This window comes from Oncorhynchus keta, unplaced genomic scaffold (genome assembly GCF_023373465.1).
Source record: "Oncorhynchus keta strain PuntledgeMale-10-30-2019 unplaced genomic scaffold, Oket_V2 Un_contig_1830_pilon_pilon, whole genome shotgun sequence".
Taxonomy (NCBI): domain Eukaryota; kingdom Metazoa; phylum Chordata; class Actinopteri; order Salmoniformes; family Salmonidae; genus Oncorhynchus; species Oncorhynchus keta.
The window spans coordinates 31,252-53,586 of NW_026280852.1; the positions used below are offsets into that span (position 1 = coordinate 31,252).

Consider the following 22,335-nt stretch of genomic DNA (forward strand, 5'->3'; position numbering starts at 1 on the left):
TTAATACATACCCCAGAGGGACATGAAGATGGGGGTAGTAAGGGGTAGTAAGGGGCAGTAAGGGGTAACAGAACGTTAATACATACCCCAGAGGACATGAAGATGGGGTAGGGTAGTAAGGGGCAGTAAGGGGCAGTAAGGGGTAACAGAACGTTAATACATACCCCAGAGGACATGAAGATGGGGGTAGTAAGGGGTAATAAGGGCAGTAGAACGTTAATACATACCCCAGAGGACATGAAGATGGGGGTAGTAAGGGGTAGTAAGGGGCAGTAAGGGGTAACAGAACGTTAATACATACCCCAGAGGGACATGAAGATGGGGGTAGTAAGGTAGTAAGGGGCAGTAAGGGGTAGTAAGGGGTAGTAAGGGGCAGTAAGGGGTAACAGAACGTTAATACATACCCCAGAGGGACATGAAGATGGGGGTAGTAAGGGTAGTAAGGGGTAGTAAGGGGCAGTAAGGGGTAGTAAGGGGTAACAGAACGTTAATACATACCCCAGAGGGACATGAAGATGGGGGTAGTAAGGGGTAGTAAGGGGTAGTAAGGGGTAACAGAACGTTAATACATACCCCAGAGGGACATGAAGATGGGGGTAGTAAGGGAAGTAAGGGGTAGTAAGGGGTAGTAAGGGGTAACAGAACGTTAATACATACCCCAGAGGGACATGAAGATGGGGGTAGTAAGGGGTAGTAAGGGGTAACAGAACGTTAATACATACCCCAGAGGGACATGAAGATGGGGGTAGTAAGGGGCAGTAAGGGGTAACAGAACGTTAATACATACCCCAGAGGGACATGAAGATGGGGGTAGTAAGGGGTAGTAAGGGGTAACAGAACGTTAATACATACCCCAGAGGGACATGAAGATGGGGGTAGTAAGGGTAGTAAGGGGCAGTAAGGGGTAGTAAGGGGTAACAGAACGTTAATACATACCCCAGAGGGACATGAAGATGGGGGTAGTAAGGGGTAGTAGGGGTTAAAAAGGGGTAGTAAGGGGTAGTAAGGGGCAGTAAGGGGTAACAGAACGTTAATACATACCCCAGAGGGACATGAAGATGGGGGTAGTAAGGGGCAGTAGAACGTTAATACATACCCCAGAGGACATGAAGATGGGGGTAGTAAGGGGTAGTAAGGGGGGGTAACAGAACGTTAATACATACCCCAGAGGGACATGAAGATGGGGGTAGTAAGGGCAGTAGTAAGGGGTAGTAAGGGGCAGTAAGGGGTAACAGAACGTTAATACATACCCCAGAGGGACATGAAGATGGGGGGGTAGTAAGGGCAGTAGTAAGGGGTAACAGAACGTTAATACATACCCCAGAGGGACATGAAGATGGGGGTAGTAAGGGGTAGTAGGGTAACAGAGGTTAATACATACCCCAGAGGAACATGAAGATGGGGGTAGTAGCAGTAAGGGGTAGTAAGGGGCAGTAAGGGGTAACAGAACGTTAATACATACCCCAGAGGGACATGAAGATGGGGGTAGTAAGGGGTAGTAAGGGGTAGTAAGGGGTAGTAAGGGGCAGTAAGGGGTAACAGAACGTTAATACATACCCCAGAGGGACATGAAGATGGGGGTAGTAAGGGGTAGTAAGGGGTAGTAAGGGGCAGTAAGGGGTAACAGAACGTTAATACATACCCCAGAGGGACATGAAGATGGGGGTAGTAAGGGGTAGTAAGGGGCAGTAAGGGGTAGTAAGGGGTAGTAAGGGGTAACAGAACGTTAATACATACCCCAGAGGGACATGAAGATGGGGGTAGTAAGGGGCAGTAAGGGGTAACAGAACGTTAATACATACCCCAGAGGGACATGAAGATGGGGGTAGTAAGGGGTAGTAAGGGGTAACAGAACGTTAATACATACCCCAGAGGGACATGAAGATGGGGGTAGTAAGGGGTAGTAAGGGGCAGTAAGGGGTAACAGAACGTTAATACATACCCCAGAGGGACATGAAGATGGGGGTAGTAAGGGGCAGTAAGGGGTAACAGAATGTTAATACATACCCCAGAGGACATGAAGATGGGGGTAGTAAGGGGCAGTAAGGGGTAGTAAGTAAGGGGTAACAGAACGTTAATACATACCCCAGAAGGACATGAAGATGGGGGTAGTAAGGGGTAACAGAACGTTAATACATACCCCAGAGGGACATGAAGATGGGGGTAGTAAGGGGTAGTAAGGGGCAGTAAGGGGTAACAGAACGTTAATACATACCCCAGAGGGACATGAAGATGGGGGTAGTAAGGGGTAGTAAGGGGCAGTAAGGGGTAACAGAACGTTAATACATACCCCAGAGGGACATGAAGATGGGGGTAGTAAGGGGCAGTAAGGGGTAGTAAGGGGTAGTAAGGGGCAGTAAGGGGTAGTAAGGGGTAACAGAACGTTAATACATACCCCAGAGGGACATGAAGATGGGGGTAGTAAGGGGTAGTAAGGGGTAACAGAACGTTAATACATACCCCAGAGGGACATGAAGATGGGGGTAGTAAGGGGTAGTAAGGGGCGGTAAGGGGTAACAGAACGTTAATACATACCCCAGAGGGACATGAAGATGGGGGTAGTAAGGGGTAGTAGGGGTAAGGGGTAACAGAACGTTAATACATACCCCAGAGGGACATGAAGATGGGGCGTAGTAAGGGGTAGTAGGGGCAGTAAGGGGCAGTAAGGGGCAGTAAGGGGTAACATAACGTTAATACATACCCCAGAGGGACATGAAGATGGGGGTAGTAAGGGGTAGTAAGGGGCAGGGGTAGTAAGGGTAACAGAACGTTAATACATACCCCAGAGGGACATGAAGATGGGGGTAGGGTAGTAAGGGCAGTAAGGGGGTAAGTAGGTAGTAAGGGGCAGTAAGGGGAAACAGAACGTTAATACATACCCCAGAGGGACATGAAGATGGGGGTAGTAAGGGGTAGTAAGGGGTAGTAAGGGGGGTAACAGAACGTTAATACATACCCCAGAGGGACATGAAGATGGGGTAGTAAGGGGTAGTAAGGGGCAGTAAGGGGCAGTAAGGGGGTAACAGAACATTAATACATACCCCAGAGGACATGAAGATAGGGGTAGTAAGGGGTAGTAAGGGGCAGTAAGGGGTAGTAAAGGGTAACAGAATGTTAATACATACCCCAGAGGGACATGAAGATGGGGGGTAGTAAGGGGTAGTAAGGGGTAACAGAACGTTAATACATACCCCAGAGGGACATGAAGATGGGGGTAGTAAGGGGCAGTAAGGGGTAGTAAGGGGTAACAGAACGTTAATACATACCCCAGAGGGACATGAAGATGGGGGTAGTAAGGGGTAACAGAACGTTAATACATACCCCAGAGGGACATGAAGATGGGGGTAGTAAGGGGTAGTAAGGGGCAGTAAGGGTAGTAAGGGGTAGTAAGGAGTAGTAAGGGGTAGTAAGGGGTAACAGAACGTTAATACATACCCCAGAGGGACATGAAGATGGGGGTAGTAAGGGGCAGTAAGGGGTAACAGAACGTTAATACATACCCCAGAGGGACATGAAGATGGGGGTAGTAAGGGGTAAGGGGCAGTAAGGGGCAGTAAGGGGTAGTAAGGGCGGTAAGGGGTAAGGGGTAACAGAACGTTAATACATACCCCAGAGGGACATGAAGATGGGGATAGTAAGGGGTAGTAAGGGGTAACAGAACGTTAATACATACCCCAGAGGGACATGAAGATGGGGGTAGTAAGGGGTAGTAAGGGGCAGTAAGGGGTAACAGAACGTTAATACATACCCCAGAGGACATGAAGAGTAGTGGGGGTAGTAAGGGGCAGTAAGGGGCAGTAAGGGGTAACAGAACGTTAATACATACCCCAGAGGGACATGAAGATGGGGGTAGGGGTAAGGGGTAATAAGGGGTAACAGAACGTTAATACATACCCCAGAGGACATGAAGATGGGGGTAGTAAGGGGTAGTAAGGGGCAGTAAGGGGTAACAGAACGTTAATACATACCCCAGAGGGACATGAAGATGGGGGTAGTAAGGGGTAGTAAGGGGCAGTAAGGGGTAGTAAGGGGCAGTAAGGGGTAACAGAACGTTAATACATACCCCAGAGGGACATGAAGATGGGGGTAGTAAGGGGTAGTAAGGGGTAGTAAGGGGTAGTAAGGGGTAACAGAACGTTAATACATACCCCAGAGGGACATGAAGATGGGGGTAGTAAGGGGTAGTAAGGGGTAGTAAGGGGTAACAGAACGTTAATACATACCCCAGAGGACATGAAGATAGTAAGGGGTAAGGGGTAGTAAGGGGCAGTAAGGGGTAACAGAACATTAATACATACCCCAGAGGACATGAAGATGGGGGTAGTAAGGGGTAGTAAGGGGGTAACAGAACGTTAATACATACCCCAGAGGGACATGAAGATGGGGGTAGTAAGGGCAGTAAGGGTAACAGAACGTTAATACATACCCCAGAGGGACATGAAGATGGGGGTAGTAAGGGGTAGTAAGGGGTAACAGAACGTTAATACATACCCCAGAGGGACATGAAGATGGGGGTAGTAAGGGGTAGTAAGGGGCAGTAAGGGGTAGTAAGGGGTAACAGAACGTTAATACATACCCCAGAGGGACATGAAGATGGGGGTAGTAAGGGGTAGTAAGGGGCAGTAAGGGGTAGTAAGGGGCAGTAAGGGGTAACAGAACGTTAGTACATACCCCAGAGGGACATGAAGATGGGGGTAGTAAGGGGTAACAGAACGTTAATACATACCCCAGAGGGACATGAAGATGGGGGTAGTAAGGGGTAGTAAGGGGTAACAGAACGTTAATACATACCCCAGAGGGACATGAAGATGGGGGTAGTAAGGGGCAGTAAGGGGTAGTAAGGGGCAGTAAGGGGTAGTAAGGGGCAGTAAGGGGTAACAGAACGTTAATACATACCCCAGAGGGACATGAAGATGGGGGTAGGGGGTAGTAAGGGGCAGTAAGGGGTAACAGAACGTTAATACATACCCCAGAGGGACATGAAGATGGGGGTAGTAAGGGGTAGTAAGGGGCAGTAAGGGGCAGTAAGGGGTAACAGAACGTTAATACATACCCCAGAGGGACATGAAGATGGGGGTAGTAAGGGGTAGTAAGGGGTAACAGAACGTTAATACATACCCCAGAGGACATGAAGATGGGGGTAGTAAGGGGCAGTAAGGGGTAGTAAGGGGCAGTAAGGGGTAACAGAACGTTAATACATACCCCAGAGGACATGAAGATGGGGGTAGTAAGGGGCAGTAAGGGGCAGTAAGGGGCAGTAAGGGGTAACAGAACATTAATACATACCCCAGAGGGACATGCAGATGGGGGTAGTAAGGGGTAGTAAGGAGTAGTAAGGGGTAGTAAGGGGTAACAGAACGTTAATACATACCCCAGAGGGACATGAAGATAGGGGTAGTAAGGGGTAGTAAGGGGTAGTAAGGGGTAACAGAACGTTAATACATACCCCAGAGGGACATGAAGATGGGGGTAGTAAGGGGTAGTAAGGGGTAGTAAGGGGTAGTAAGGGGTAACAGAACGTTAATACATACCCCAGAGGGACATGAAGATGGGGGTAGTAAGGGGTAGTAAGGGGTAACAGAACGTTAATACATACCCCAGAGGGACATGAAGATGGGGGTAGTAAGGGGTAGTAAGGGGCAGTAAGGGGTAACAGAACGTTAATACATACCCCAGAGGGACATGAAGATGGGGGTAGTAAGGGGCAGTAAGGGGGTAACAGAACGTTAATACATACCCCAGAGGACATGAAGATGGGGGTAGTAAGGGGCAGTAAGGGGTAGTAAGGGGTAACAGAACGTTAATACATACCCCAGAAGGACATGAAGATGGGGGTAGTAAGGGGTAACAGAACGTTAACACATACCTCAGTGACATGAAGATGGGGGTAGTAAGGGGTAGTAAGGGGCAGTAAGGGGTAACAGAACGTTAATACATACCCCAGAGGGACATGAAGATGGGGGTAGTAAGGGGTAGTAAGGGGCAGTAAGGGGTAACAGAACGTTAATACATACCCCAGAGGGACATGAAGATGGGGGTAGTAAGGGGTAGTAAGGGGCAGTAAGGGGTAGGGCAGTAAGGGGTAGTAAGGGGTAACAGAACGTTAATACATACCCCAGAGGGACATGAAGATGGGGGTAGTAAGGGGTAGTAGTAAGGGGTAACAGAACGTTAATACATACCCCAGAGGGACATGAAGATGGGGGTAGTAAGGGGTAGTAAGGGGCAGTAAGTGGTAACAGAACGTTAATACATACCCCAGAGGGACATGAAGATGGGGGTAGTAAGGGGTAGTAAGGGGCAGTAAGGGGTAACAGAACGTTAATACATACCCCAGAGGGACATGAAGATGGGGGTAGTAAGGGGTAGTAAGGGGCAGTAAGGGGCAGTAAGGGGTAACAGAACGTTAATACATACCCCAGAGGGACATGAAGATGGGGGTAGTAAGGGGGTAGTAAGGGGCAGTAAGGGGTAACAGAACGTTAATACATACCCCAGAGGGACATGAAGATGGGGGTAGTAAGGGGTAGTAAGGGGCAGTAAGGGGTAGTAAGGGGTAACAGAACGTTAATACATACCCCAGAGGGACATGAAGATGGGGGTAGGCGTAGTAAGGGATAGTAAGGGGCAGTAAGGGGTAGTAAGGGGTAACAGAACGTTAATACATACCCCAGAGGACATGAAGATGGGGGTAGTAAGGGGTAGTCAGGGGCAGTAAGGGGTAGTAAGGGGTAGTAAGGGGGTAACAGAACGTTAATACATACCCCAGAGGGACATGAAGATGGGGGTAGTAAGGGGTAGTAAGGGGTAGTAAGGGGCAGTAAGGGGTAACAGAACGTTAATACATACCCCAGAGGGACATGAAGATGGGGGTAGTAAGGGGTAACAGAACGTTAATACATACCCCAGAGGGACATGAAGATGGGGGTAGTAAGGGGTAGTAAGGGGTAACAGAACGTTAATACATACCCCAGAGGGACATGAAGATGGGGGTAGTAAGGGGTAGTAAGGGGCAGTAAGGGGTAGTAAGGGGTAACAGAACGTTAATACATACCCCAGAGGGACATGAAGATGGGGGTAGTAAGGGGCAGTAAGGGGCAGTAAGGGGTAACAGAACGTTAATACATACCCCAGAGGGACATGAAGATGGGGGTAGTAAGGGGTAGTAAGGGGCAGTAAGGGGCAGTAAGGGGCAGTAAGGGGCAGTAAGGGGTAACAGAACGTTAATACATACCCCAGAGGACATGAAGATAGGGGGTAGTAAGGGGCAGTAAGGGGCAGTAAGGGGCAGTAAGGGGTAACAGAACATTAATACATACCCCAGAGGGACATGAAGATGGGGGTAGTAAGGGGTAGTCAGGGGCAGTAAGGGGTAGTAAGGGGTAACAGAACGTTAATACATACCCCAGAGGACATGAAGATGGGGGTAGTAAGGGGCAGTAAGGGGTAGTAAGGGGCAGTAAGGGGTAACAGAACGTTAATACATACCCAGAGGGACATGAAGATGGGGGTAGTAAGGGGTAGTAAGGGGTAACAGAACGTTAATACATACCCCAGAGGGACATAGATGGGGGTAGTAAGGGGTAGTAAGGGGTAACAGAACGTTAATACATACCCCAGAGGACATGAAGATGGGGGTAGTAAGGGGCAGTAAGGGGCAGTAAGGGGCAGTAAGGGGTAACAGAACGTTAATACATACCCCAGAGGGACATGAAGATGGGGGTAGTAAGGGGCAGTAAGGGGCAGTAAGGGTAACAGAACGTTAATACATACCCCAGAGGGACATGAAGATGGGGTAGTAAGGGGTAGTAAGGGGTAGTAAGGGGCAGTAAGGGGTAACAGAACGTTAATACATACCCCAGAGGGACATGAAGATGGGGGTAGTAAGGGGCAGGGCAGTAAGGGGCAGTAAGGGGTAAGGGGTAACAGAACGTTAATACATACCCCAGAGGGACATGAAGATGGGGGTAGTAAGGGGTAGTAAGGGGCAGTAGAACGTTAATACATACCCCAGAGGGACATGAAGATGGGGGTAGTAAGGGGTAGTAAGGGGCAGTAAGGGGCAGTAAGGGGTAGTAAGGGGTAACAGAACGTTAATACATACCCCAGAGGGACATGAAGATGGGGGTAGTAAGGGGTAGTAAGGGGCAGTAGAACGTTAATACATAACCCAGAGGACATGAAGATGGGGGTAGTAAGGGGTAGTAAGGGGCAGTAAGGGTAACAGAACGTTAATACATACCCCAGAGGGACATGAAGATGGGGGTAGTAAGGGTAAAGGGGCAGTAAAGTAAGGGGCAGTAAGGGGTAGTAAGGGGTAACAGAACGTTAATACATACCCCAGAGGGACATGAAGATGGGGGTAGTAAGGGGTAGTAAGGGGCAGTAAGGGGTAACAGAACGTTAATACATACCCCAGAGGGACATGAAGATGGGGGTAGTAAGGGGTAGTAAGGGGCAGTAAGGGGTAGTAAGGGGTAACAGAACGTTAATACATACCCCAGAGGGACATGAAGATGGGGGTAGTAAGGGGTAGTAAGGGGTAGTAAGGAATAACAGAACGTTAATACATACCCCAGAGGGACATGAAGATGGGGGATAAGGGGCAGTAAGGGTAGTAGGGGCAGTAAGGGGTAACAGAACGTTAATACATACCCCAGAGGACATGAAGAGGGGGGTAGTAAGGGGTAGTAAGGGGTAGTAAGGGGCAGTAAGGGGCAGTAAGGGGTAACAGAACGTTAATACATACCCCAGAGGGACATGAAGATGGGGGTAGTAAGGGGTAGTAAGGGGTAACAGAACGTTAATACATACCCCAGAGGGACATGAAGATGGGGGTAGTAAGGGTTGTAAGGGGTAGTAAGGGGCAGTAAGGGGTAACAGAACGTTAATACATACCCCAGAGGGACATGAAGATGGGGGTAGTAAGGGGCAGTAAGGGGTAGTAAGGGGTAGTAAGGGGTAAGGGGAACAGAATAATACATACCCCAGAGGGACATGAAGATGGGGGTAGTAAGGGGTAGTAAGGGGTAACAGAATGTTAATACATACCCCAGAGGACATGAAGATGGGGGTAGTAAGGGGTAGTAAGGGGCAGTAAGGGTAACAGAACGTTAATACATACCCCAGAGGGACATGAAGATGTGGGTAGTAAGGGGTAGTAAGGGGTAACAGAACGTTAATACATACCCCAGAGGGACATGAAGATGGGGGTAGTAAGGGGTAGTAAGGGGCAGTAAGGGGTAACAGAACGTTAATACATACCCCAGGGGACATGAAGATGGGGGTAGTAAGGGGCAGTAAGGGGTAGTAAGGGGTAACAGAACGTTAATACATACCCCAGAGGGACATGAAGATGGGGGGTAGTAAGGGCAGTAAGGGGTAACAGAACGTTAATACATACCCCAGAGGACATGAAGATGGGGGTAGGGCAGTAAGGGTAGTAAGGGGTAGTAAGGGGTAGTAAGGGGTAGTAAGGGGCAGTAAGGGTAACAGAACGTTAATACATACCCCAGAGGACATGAAGATGGGGGTAGTAAGGGGCAGTAAGGGGTAGTAAGGGCAGTAAGGGGTAACAGAACGTTAATACATACCCCAGAGGACATGAAGATGGGGGTAGTAAGGGGCAGTAAGGGGTAGTAAGGGGTAGTAAGGGGTAGTAAGGGGCAGTAAGGGGCAGTAAGGGGTAACAGAACGTTAATACATACCCCAGAGGGACATGAAGATGGGGGTAGTAAGGGGTAGTAAGGGGTAGTAAGGGGTAGTAAGGGGTAACAGAACGTTAATACATACCCCAGAGGGACATGAAGATGGGGGTAGTAAGGGTAGTAAGGGGTAGTAAGGGGTAGTAAGGGGTAGTAAGGGGTAACAGAACGTTAATACATACCCCAGAGGGACATGAAGATGGGGGTAGTAAGGGATAGTAAGGGGTAGTAAGGGGTAGTAAGGGGTAACAGAACGTTAATACATACCCCAGAGGGACATGAAGATGGGGGTAGTAAGGGGTAGTAGTAAGGGGTAACAGAACGTTAATACATACCCCAGAGGGACATGAAGATAGCGAAGAAGACGGTGGCTGGGTTGTCGAACAGGTGGGATGCTCGGGGCGGTGCCACAGGCGGTGGACAGGTGCCAGTAGTCACACACTCCGTCACACAGAGGACACATAGTGAAGTTCTGCTGCTTATCACACATCTCCAGGCTACACACACACACACACACACACCGTCACACAGAGGACACATAGTGAAGTTCTGCTGCTTATCACACATCTCCAGGCTACACACACACACACACACCGTCACACAGAGGACACATAGTGAAGTTCTGCTGCTTATCACACATCTCCAGGCTACACACACACACACACACACAGAGGACACATAGTGAAGTTCTGCTGCTTATCACACATCTCCAGGCTACACACACACACACCGTCACACAGAGGACACAGTGAAGTTCTGCTGCTTATCACACATCTCCAGGCTACACACACACACACACACACACACACCGTCACACAGAGGACACATCGTGAAGTTCTGCTGCTTATCACACATCTCCAGGCTACACACACACACACACACACACACACACACACACACACACACACGTTTCTTTCGCAACAATAAAAGGTACATTTTGTATGTGGGGACTCCACTGCAGTTCCCCTGTGCCTCCAATAGGGGTCCCAACCCCGACTTGGAATGTTCTAGACACCCGGGGCCTCATTTATAACCACTGAGTAACTTGAACACCAAATATCTGCGTGCACCATTTCTTTACAGACTGCTAACTCACAAAGCATCAGCATTTGTGGGTTCAATTACAGGCTCAAAATGGTCAGAAACAAAGAACTTTCTTCTGAAACTCGTCGGTCTATTCTTGTTCTGAGAAATTAAGGCTATTCCATGTGAGAAATTTCCAAGAAACTGAAGATCTTGTACTACTGCCGTCACAGAACAGCGCAAACTGGCCCTAACCAGAATAGAAAGAGGAGTGGGAGGCCCCGGTGCACAACTGGGCAAGAGGACAAGTACATTAGAGTGTCTAGTTTGAGAAACAGATGCTTCAAGTCCTCAACAGGCAGCTTCCTTAAATAGTAAACGCAACACGCCCAAAACACGGGCCTCTCTTTAAATGACTATAGGGGCCGCTAACGGGCCTCTCTTTAAATTACTATAGGGGCCGCTAACGGGCCTCTCTTTAATTAAATGACTATAGACCCATCAATGGCCTCTCTTTAAATGACCATAGGGGCCGCTAACGGGCCTCTCTTTAAATGACTATAGCGGCCGCTAACGGGCCTCTCTTTAAATGACCATAGCGGCCGCTAACGGGCCTCTCTTTAAATGACCATAGCGGCCGCTAACGGGCCTCTCTTTAAATGACTATAGGGGCCGCTAACGGGCCTCTCTTTAAATTACTATAGAACCATCAATGGCCTCTCTTTAAATGACTATAGGGGCCGCTAACGGGCCTCTCTTTAAATTACTATAGAACCATCAATGGCCTCTCTTTAAATGACCATAGCGGCCGCTAACGGGCCTCTCTTTAAATGACTATATGGGCCGCTAACGGACCTCTCTTTAAATGACTATAGGGGCCGCTAACGGGCCTCTCTTTAAATGACTATAGGGGCCGCTAACGGGCCTCTCTTTAAATGACTATAGGGGCCGCTAACGGGCCTCTCTTTAAATTACTATAGGGGCCGCTAACGGGCCTCTCTTTAAATGACCATAGGGGCCGCTAACGGGCCTCTCTTTAAATGACTATAGGGGCCGCTAACGGGCCTCTCTTTAAATGACTATAGGGGCCGCTAACGGGCCTCTCTTTAAATGACTATAGGGGCCGCTAACGGGCCTCTCTTTAAATGACTATAGGGGCCGCTAACGGGCCTCTCTTTAAATGACTATAGCGGCCGCTAACGGGCCTCTCTTTAAATGACTATAGGGGCCGCTAACGGGCCTCTCTTTAAATGACTATAGGGGCCGCTAACGGGCCTCTCTTTAAATGACTATAGGGCCGCTAACGGGCCTCTCTTTAAATGACTATAGGGGCCGCTAACGGGCCTCTCTTTAAATGACTATAGGGGTCGCTAACGGGCCTCTCTTTAAATTACTATAGGGGCCGCTAACGGGCCTCTCTTTAAATGACTATAGGGGCCGCTAACGGGCCTCTCTTTAAATGACTATAGGGGCCGCTAACGGGCCTCTCTTTAAATGACTATAGGGGCCGCTAACGGGCCTCTCTTTAAATGACTATAGGGGCCGCTAACGGGCCTCTCTTTAAATGACTATAGCGGCCGCTAACGGGCCTCTCTTTAAATGACTATAGGGGCCGCTAACGGGCCTCTCTTTAAATGACTATAGCGGCCGCTAACGGGCCTCTCTTTAAATGACTATAGGGGCCGCTAACGGGCCTCTCTTTAAATGACTATAGGGGCCGCTAACGGGCCTCTCTTTAAATGACCATAGGGGCCGCTAACGGGCCTCTCTTTAAATGACTATAGGGGCCGCTAACGGGCCTCTCTTTAAATGACTATAGGGGCCGCTAACGGGCCTCTCTTTAAATGACTATAGGGGCCGCTAACGGGCCTCTCTTTAAATTACTATAGGGGCCGCTAACGGGCCTCTCTTTAAATGACTATAGGGGCCGCTAACGGGCCTCTCTTTAAATGACTATAGGGGCCGCTAACGGGCCTCTCTTTAAATTACTATAGAACCATCAATGGCCTCTCTTTAAATGACTATAGGGGCCGCTAACGGGCCTCTCTTTAAATGACTATAGGGGCCGCTAACGGGCCTCTCTTTAAATGACTATAGCGGCCGCTAACGGGCCTCTCTTTAAATGACTATAGCGGCCGCTAACGGGCCTCTCTTTAAATGACCATAGCGGCCGCTAACGGGCCTCTCTTTAAATGACTATAGCGGCCGCTAACGGGCCTCTCTTTAAATGACTATAGGGGCCGCTAACGGGCCTCTCTTTAAATGACTATAGGGGCCGCTAACGGGCCTCTCTTTAAATGACTATAGCGGCCGCTAACGGGCCTCTCTTTAAATGACTATAGCGGCCGCTAACGGGCCTCTCTTTAAATGACCATAGCGGCCGCTAACGGGCCTCTCTTTAAATGACTATAGCGGCCGCTAACGGGCCTCTCTTTAAATGACCATAGCGGCCGCTAACGGGCCTCTCTTTAAATTACTATAGGGGCCGCTAACGGGCCTCTCTTTAAATGACTATAGGGGCCGCTAACGGGCCTCTCTTTAAATGACTATAGGGGCCGCTAACGGGCCTCTCTTTAAATTACTATAGGGGCCGCTAACGGGCCTCTCTTTAAATGACTATAGGGGCCGCTAACGGGCCTCTCTTTAAATTACTATAGGGGCCGCTAACGGGCCTCTCTTTAAATGACTATAGGGGCCGCTAACGGGCCTCTCTTTAAATGACTATAGCGGCCGCTAACGGGCCTCTCTTTAAATTACTATAGCGGCCGCTAACGGGCCTCTCTTTAAATTACTATAGCGGCCGCTAACGGGCCTCTCTTTAAATGACCATAGCGGCCGCTAACGGGCCTCTCTTTAAATGACCATAGCGGCCGCTAACAGGCCTCTCTTTAAAGGACTATAATCTACAGTGATCATGTAAATTAATTCAACAGAAGGAAATATGCCTCTATTTTAGAACGCAAAGATAAAACAGATTCTTCTCACTCGTGGCATCCTGTTATATTCAGCTGATGTTCTGAATTAGTTATATATTCCTGGATACGGTTACTAGGCTACTGTCGTCTTCTGGCAGTACTTCAAAACACCAGAAACATCCGCATGGTCTAACGTTTGAGGGAGGATAAAAAAACATTCTCAGTTTTTATAAAATGCCAACTTTAGTCTGAAAACTGGCATGTTTTGGGACATACTTTGTGCATACACAACGTTTCTAAATGAGGTCCCAGGGATTTCCTGTTCAGCTGTTGTTTCCAGTCTGCCAATGTTCCTCCTACACACAGACAGGACTAGAGTGTGTGCCTGACACGTAGCTGGTCTGTGTGTGTGTGTGTGTGTGTGTGTGTGTCTGACATGTAGCTGGTCTGTGTGTGTGTGTGTGTGTGTGTGTGTGTGTGTGACATGTAGCTGGTCTGTGTGTGTGTGTAGCTGGTCTCTGTGTGTGTAGCTGGTTCTGTGTGTGTGTGTGTGTGTGTGTAGCTGGTCTGTGTGTGTGTGTGTAGCTGGTCTGTGTGTGTGTGTGTGTGTGTGTGTGTGTGTGTGTGTGTGTGTGTGTGTGTGTGTGTGTGTGTGTGTGTGTGTGTGTGTGTGTGTGTGTGTGTACCTGACATGTAGCTGGTGTGTGTGTGTGTGTGTATGTGTATGTGTATGTGTATGTGTATGTGTGTGTGTGTGTGTGTGTGTGTGTGTGTGTGTGTGTGTGTGTGTGTGTGTGTGTGTGTGTGTGTGTGTGTGTGTGTGTACCTGGCATTTAGCTGGTGTGTGTGTGTGTGTACCTGGGTACGTCCATATCCACAGTGTAACAGCCGTAGCAGAAGACGATAATCCCAACCATAGAGGCTGGTATGAGCAGCTGAGTGTAGACGCCCAGCCAGGCGAAGTACAGACCGATCTTCTCTCCAAAGTACTTCCTGTAAGTCAGAGGTCATCAGCAGTCAGATGTGTGATCCTTAATATAATGCAGCATTGTAATGTACTAATAGAGACTGGTGCTGATACCTGATGAGGCTGCTGTTAGGGTTTGGGTTCACTAGTAATAATGATGATAATGTAGTAATAATCTACCAATGTTGGTAACTAATGAGGGCAGAAGGTTGCCTAGCGATTAAGAGCGTTGGGCAAGTAACCGAAAGGTCGCTGGTTTGAAGCCCTGAGGCGACCAGGCGAGAATTATTATTATTGTTTTAATCGGTCAATGTGCCCATGAGCAAGGCACTTAACCCTAATTGTTCCTGTAAATTGCTCTGTAAAAAATTATGACAATGTAATGTAGTAATAATGGTATCTAATGATCTATGTAGTAATAATAGTAGTATTGGTACCTGATAATGTAATGCAGTAATAATGCAATGATTATACTTGATGATAATGTAATAGCATAGTAATGTTGTTATCTGATAATGTAATGCAGTAATAATGCAATGTTGATACCTGATGATAATGTAATGTAGTAATAGCATTGTAATGTTGATATCTGATAATGTAATGATAATGTAATAGCATTGTAATGTTGTTATCTGATAATGTAATAGCATAGTAATGTTGGTATCTGATAATGTAATGATAATGTAATAGCATTGTAATGTTGTTATCTGATAATGTAATGCAGTAATATTGTAATGTTGATACCTGATGATAATGTCATGTAGTGATAGTAATGTTGGTATCTGATATGTAATGTAGTAATATGGTAACATTGTAGTAATGCTGGTACCTGATGATATTGTAACGCAGTAATATAGTAATGTGATAACCTGATGATAATGCAATGATAATGTAGGTACCCGATGATAATGCAATAATAATGTAGGTACCCGATGATAATGCAATGATAATGTAGGTACCTGATGATGTAACGATAATGTGGACACCTGGTGATAATGTAATGAAATAACAATGTTGTAATGTTGGTACCGGATGATAATGTAATATAGTTGTGGTAATGTGGGCATCTGATAATGTCATGTTGTTATAACATAGTATTGTTGGTAATGTGGTATTAATGTAGTAATGCCGACACCCAATGATAATGTCATGTAGTAATCGTGTAGTAATGTTGATACCTGATGAGGTCCACAGGTTGGTATTTGTAGAAGGCTCCATATCTGGCCCACTCATCATGCAGCAGCTTAGACAGAACAGACATGAGAGTAGAGTTCAGTACAGACATCAGAGTAGAGTTCAGTACAGACATCAGAGTAGAGTCCAGACATCGGAGTAGAGTTCAGTACAGACAGAGTAGAGTACAGTACAGTCATCACAGTAGAGTTCAGTCCAGTCATCAGAGTAGAGTCCAGACATCAGAGTAGAGTTCAGTCCAGACATCAGAGTAGAGTCCAGTACAGACATCAGAGTAGAGTCCAGTCATCAGTAGAGTCAGACATCAGAGTAGAGTCCAGACATCAGAGTAGAGTACAGTACAGTCATCAGAGTAGAGTACAGTACAGTCATCAGAGTAGAGTACAGTACAGTCATCAGAGTAGAGTACAGTACAGTCATCAGAGTAGAGTACAGTACAGTCATCAGAGTAGAGTACAGTCCAGTCATCAGAGTAGAGTACAGTACAGTCATCAGAGTAGAGTTCAGTCCAGTCATCAGAGTAGAGTCCAGTCATCAGAGTAGAGTCCAGTCATCAGAGTAGAGTCCAGACATCAGAGTAGAGTCCAGACATCAGAGTAGAGTAGAGTACAGTACAGTCATCAGAGTAGAGTCCAGACATCAGAGTAGAGTAGAGTCCAGACATCAGAGTAGAGTCCAGACATCAGAGTAGAGTCCAGAGTAGAGTCCAGACATCAGAGTAGAGTCCAGACATCAGAGTAGAGTCCAGACATCAGAGTAGAGTCCAGACATCAGAGTAGAGTCCAGACATCAGAGTAGAGTCCAGACATCAGAGTAGAGTCCAGACATCAGAGTAGAGTCAGACATCAGAGTAGAGTCAGACATCAGAGTAGAGTCCAGACATCAGAGTAGAGTACAGACATCAGAGTAGAGTACAGTCATCAGAGTAGAGTACAGACATCAGAGTAGAGTAGAGTCCAGACATCAGAGTAAAGTACAGACATCAGAGTAGAGTCCAGACATCAGAGTAGAGTACAGTCCAGACATCAGAGTAGAGTCCAGACATCAGAGTAGAGTCCAGACATCAGAGTAGAGTACAGTCCAGACATCAGAGTAGAGTACAGACATCAGAGTAGAGTAGAGTACAGACATCAGAGTAGAGTACAGTCCAGACATCAGAGTAGAGTCCAGACATCAGAGTAGAGTCCAGTCCAGACATCAGAGTAGAGTCCAGACATCAGAGTAGAGTAGAGTCCAGACATCAGAGTAGAGTACAGTCCAGACATCAGAGTAGAGTACAGTCCAGACATCAGAGTAGAGTCCAGACATCAGAGTAGAGTCCAGTCCAGACATCAGAGTAGAGTCCAGTCCAGACATCAGAGTAGAGTCCAGACATCAGAGTAGAGTACAGACATCAGAGTAGAGTCCAGTCATCAGAGTAGAGTCCAGACATCAGAGTAGAGTACAGTCATCAGAGTAGAGTCCAGTCATCAGAGTAGAGTCCAGACATCAGAGTAGAGTAGAGTCCAGACATCAGAGTAGAGTCCAGACATCAGAGTAGAGTCCAGTCATCAGAGTAGAGTCCAGACATCAGAGTAGAGTAGAGTACAGTACAGTCATCAGAGTAGAGTAGAGTACAGTACAGTCAGAGTAGAGTACAGTACAGTCATCAGAGTAGAGTACAGTACAGTCATCAGAGTAGAGTACAGTCCAGTCATCAGAGTAGAGTACAGTCCAGTCATCAGAGTAGAGTACAGTCCAGTCATCAGAGTAGAGTACAGTACAGTCATCAGAGTAGAGTACAGTACAGTCATCAGAGTAGAGTCCAGACATCAGAGTAGAGTAGAGAACAGTCCAGTCATCAGAGTAGAGTACAGTCCAGTCATCAGAGTAGAGTACAGTCCAGTCATCAGAGTAGAGTACAGTCCAGTCATCAGAGTAGAGTACAGACCAGTCATCAGAGTAGAGTACAGACATCAGAGTAGAGTCCAGACATCAGAGTAGAGTAGAGTCCAGTCATCAGAGTAGAGTCCAGACATCAGAGTAGAGTCCAGACATCAGAGTAGAGTAGAGTACAGTCATCAGAGTAGAGTACAGTCCAGACATCAGAGTAGAGTACAGTCCAGACATCAGAGTAGAGTAGAGTCCAGACATCAGAGTAGAGTCCAGTCCAGACATCAGAGTAGAGTCCAGACATCAGAGTAGAGTACAGACATCAGAGTAGAGTACAGACATCAGAGTAGAGTACAGTCATCAGAGTAGAGTAGAGTACAGTCATCAGAGTAGAGTACAGTACAGTCATCAGAGTAGAGTACAGTACAGTCATCAGAGTAGAGTACAGTACAGTCATCAGAGTAGAGTACAGTCCAGTCATCAGAGTAGAGTACAGTACAGTCATCAGAGTAGAGTCCAGTACAGTCATCAGTAGAGTCCAGTCATCAGAGTAGAGTCCAGACATCAGTCCAGACATCAGAGTAGTAGAGTACAGTACAGTCATCAGAGTAGAGTACAGTACAGTCATCAGAGTAGAGTACAGTACAGTCATCAGAGTAGAGTACAGTACAGTCATCAGAGTAGAGTACAGTACAGTCATCAGAGTAGAGTACAGTCCAGTCATCAGAGTAGAGTACAGTCCAGTCATCAGAGTAGAGTACAGTCCAGTCATCAGAGTAGAGTACAGTCCAGTCATCAGAGTAGAGTCCAGACATCAGAGTAGAGTCCAGACATCAGAGTAGAGTCCAGACATCAGAGTAGAGTCCAGACATCAGAGTAGAGTAGAGTACAGTCATCAGAGTAGAGTCCAGACATCAGAGTAGAGTCCAGTCATCAGAGTAGAGTCCAGACATCAGAGTAGAGTCCAGACATCAGAGTAGAGTAGAGTCCAGTCATCAGAGTAGAGTAGAGTCCAGTCATCAGAGTAGAGTCAGACATCAGAGTAGAGTCCAGACATCAGAGTAGAGTCAGTACAGTCATCAGAGTAGAGTACAGTCCAGACATCAGAGTAGAGTACAGTCCAGACATCAGAGTAGAGTACAGACATCAGAGTAGAGTAGAGTCCAGTCATCAGAGTAGAGTACAGACATCAGAGTAGAGTCCAGACATCAGAGTCCAGTACAGTCATCAGAGTAGAGTCCAGTCCAGACATCAGAGTAGAGTCAGTCAGACATCAGAGTAGAGTCCAGTCCAGACATCAGAGTAGAGTCCAGTCCAGACATCAGAGTAGAGTCCAGACCAGACATCAGAGTAGAGTCAGACATCAGAGTAGAGTAGAGTCCAGACATCAGAGTAGAGTCCAGTCCAGACATCAGAGTAGAGTACAGTCCAGACATCAGAGTAGAGTCCAGACATCAGAGTAGAGTCCAGACATCAGAGTAGAGTCCAGACATCAGAGTAGAGTCCAGACATCAGAGTAGAGTCCAGTCCAGACATCAGAGTAGAGTACAGACATCAGAGTAGAGTAGAGTCCAGACATCAGAGTAGAGTCCAGTCCAGACATCAGAGTAGAGTCACAGACATCAGAGTAGAGTAGAGTCCAGACATCAGAGTAGAGTACAGACATCAGAGTAGAGTCCAGACATCAGAGTAGAGTCCAGTCCAGACATCAGAGTAGAGTTCAGTCCAGACATCAGAGTAGAGTCCAGACATCAGAGTAGAGTCCAGACATCAGAGTAGAGTCCAGTACAGACATCAGAGTAGAGTCCAGTCCAGACATCAGAGTAGAGTAGAGTCCAGACATCAGTAGAGTAGAGTCCAGACATCAGAGTAGAGTCCAGACATCAGAGTAGAGTCCAGACATCAGAGTAGAGTAGAGTCCAGACATCAGAGTAGAGTCCAGTCCAGACATCAGAGTAGAGTAGAGTCCAGACATCAGAGTAGAGTCCAGACATCAGAGTAGAGTCCAGACATCAGAGTCCAGTCCAGACATCAGAGTAGAGTCCAGACATCAGAGTAGAGTCCAGACATCAGAGTAGAGTCCAGACATCAGAGTAGAGTCCAGACATCAGAGTAGAGTCCAGACATCAGAGTAGAGTCCAGACATCAGAGTAGAGTCCAGACATCAGAGTAGAGTCCAGTCCAGACATCAGAGTAGAGTCCAGTCCAGACATCAGAGTAGAGTTCAGTCCAGACATCAGAGTAGAGTTCAGTCCAGACATCAGAGTAGAGTAGAGTCCAGACATCAGAGTAGAGTAGAGTCCAGACATCAGAGTACAGTCCAGACATCAGAGTAGAGTACAGACATCAGAGTAGAGTTCAGTCCAGACATCAGAGTAGAGTTCAGTCCAGACATCAGAGTAGAGTCCAGTCCAGACATCAGAGTAGAGTCCAGTCCAGACATCAGAGTAGAGAGTCCAGACATCAGAGAGTCAGTCCAGACATCAGTCCAGACATCAGAGTAGAGTCCAGACATCAGAGTAGAGTCCAGACATCCAGACATCAGACATCAGAGTAGAGTCCAGACATCAGAGTAGAGTCCAGACATCAGAGTAGAGTCCAGACATCAGAGTAGAGTCCAGTCCAGACATCAGAGTAGAGTAGAGTCCAGACATCAGAGTAGAGTCAGTCCAGACATCAGAGTAGAGTCCAGACATCAGACAGTCAGACATCAGAGTAGAGTCCAGACATGAGAGTAGAGTAGAGTCCAGACATCAGAGTAGAGTCCAGACATCAGAGTAGAGTAGAGTCCAGACATCAGAGTCCAGACATCAGAGTAGAGTCCAGTCCAGACATCAGAGTAGAGTCCAGACATCAGAGTAGAGTAGAGTCCAGACATCAGAGTAGAGTAGAGTCCAGACATCAGAGTAGAGTACAGTCCAGACATCAGAGTAGAGTACAGTCCAGACATCAGAGTAGAGTCCAGTCCAGACATCAGAGTAGAGTCCAGTCATCAGAGTAGAGTCCAGTCCAGACATCAGAGTAGAGTCCAGACATCAGAGTAGAGTCCAGTCCAGACATCAGAGTAGAGTCCAGACATCAGAGTAGAGTAGAGTCCAGACATCAGAGTAGAGTAGAGTCCAGACATCAGAGTAGAGTACAGTCCAGACATCAGAGTAGAGTACAGTCCAGACATCAGAGTAGAGTCCAGACATCAGAGTAGAGTCCAGACATCAGAGTAGAGTCCAGACATCAGAGTCAGAGTCCAGAGTCAGTCCAGACATCATCAGAGTAGAGTCCAGTCCAGACATCAGAGTAGAGTCCAGACATCAGTCCAGACATCAGAGTAGAGTCCAGACATCAGAGTAGAGTCCAGAGTCCAGACATCAGACATAGAGTAGAGTCCAGACATCAGAGTAGAGTCCAGACATCAGAGTAGAGTCCAGTCCAGACATCAGAGTAGAGTCCAGTCCAGACATCAGAGTAGTCCAGTCCAGACATCAGAGTAGAGTCCAGTCCAGACATCAGAGTAGAGTCAGTCCAGACATCAGAGTAGAGTCCAGACACAGTAGAGTCCAGACATCAGAGTCCAGTCAGACATCAGTACAGTCCAGTCAGAGTCCAGTCCAGACATCAGAGTAGAGTCCAGTCCAGACATCAGAGTAGAGTCCAGTCCAGACATCAGAGTAGAGTCCAGTCCAGACATCAGAGTAGAGTCCAGTCCAGACATCAGAGTAGAGTCCAGACATCAGAGTAGAGTCCAGACATCAGAGTACAGTCCAGACATCAGAGTAGAGTCCAGACATCAGAGTAGAGTCCAGACATCAGAGTAGAGTACAGTCCAGACATCAGAGTAGAGTCCAGTCCAGACATCAGAGTAGAGTCCAGTCCAGACATCAGAGTAGAGTCCAGTCCAGACATCAGAGTAGAGTCCAGTCCAGACATCAGAGTAGAGTCCAGTCCAGACATCAGAGTAGAGTCCAGTCCAGACATCAGAGTAGAGTCCAGTCCAGACATCAGAGTAGAGTCCAGACATCAGAGTAGAGTCCAGACATCAGAGTAGAGTCCAGACATCAGAGTAGAGTCCAGTCCAGACATCAGAGTAGAGTCCAGTCCAGACATCAGAGTAGAGTCCAGTCCAGACATCAGAGTAGAGTCCAGACATCAGAGAGTCCAGACATCAGAGTAGAGTCCAGACATCAGAGTAGAGTCCAGACATCAGAGTAGAGTCCAGACATCAGAGTAGAGTCCAGACATCAGAGTAGAGTCCAGTCCAGACATCAGAGTAGAGTCCAGTCCAGACATCAGAGTAGAGTCCAGTCCAGACATCAGAGTAGAGTCCAGTCCAGACATCAGAGTAGAGTACAGTCCAGACATCAGAGTAGAGTCCAGTCCAGACATCAGAGTAGAGTCCAGACATCAGAGTAGAGTCCAGTCCAGACATCAGAGTAGAGTCCAGTCCAGACATCAGAGTAGAGTCCAGTCCAGACATCAGAGTAGAGTCCAGTCCAGACATCAGAGTAGAGTCCAGTCCAGACATCAGAGTAGAGTCCAGTCCAGACATCAGAGTAGAGTCCAGTCCAGACATCAGAGTAGAGTCCAGACATCAGAGTAGAGTCCAGACATCAGAGTAGAGTCCAGACATCAGAGTAGAGTACAGTCCAGACATCAGAGTAGAGTA

At 47.5% G+C, this 22,335-nt stretch overlaps 1 protein-coding gene across 1 annotated transcript in view; it reads right to left on the bottom strand.

The window, feature by feature from the left end:
• The window catches only part of LOC127920089 (anoctamin-1-like), a 71,284-nt gene that overhangs the window by 17,081 nt on the left and 31,868 nt on the right, over positions 1–22,335 (bottom strand). Inside the window, exons 5-7 of the mRNA XM_052503902.1 lie at positions 15,788–15,852; positions 14,501–14,635; positions 10,040–10,201 (exon numbers count right to left, since the gene is read on the bottom strand). Coding sequence (XP_052359862.1) covers positions 10,040–10,201; positions 14,501–14,635; positions 15,788–15,852 — 362 coding nt within the window. The remainder of the gene's footprint in view (positions 1–10,039; positions 10,202–14,500; positions 14,636–15,787; positions 15,853–22,335) is intronic.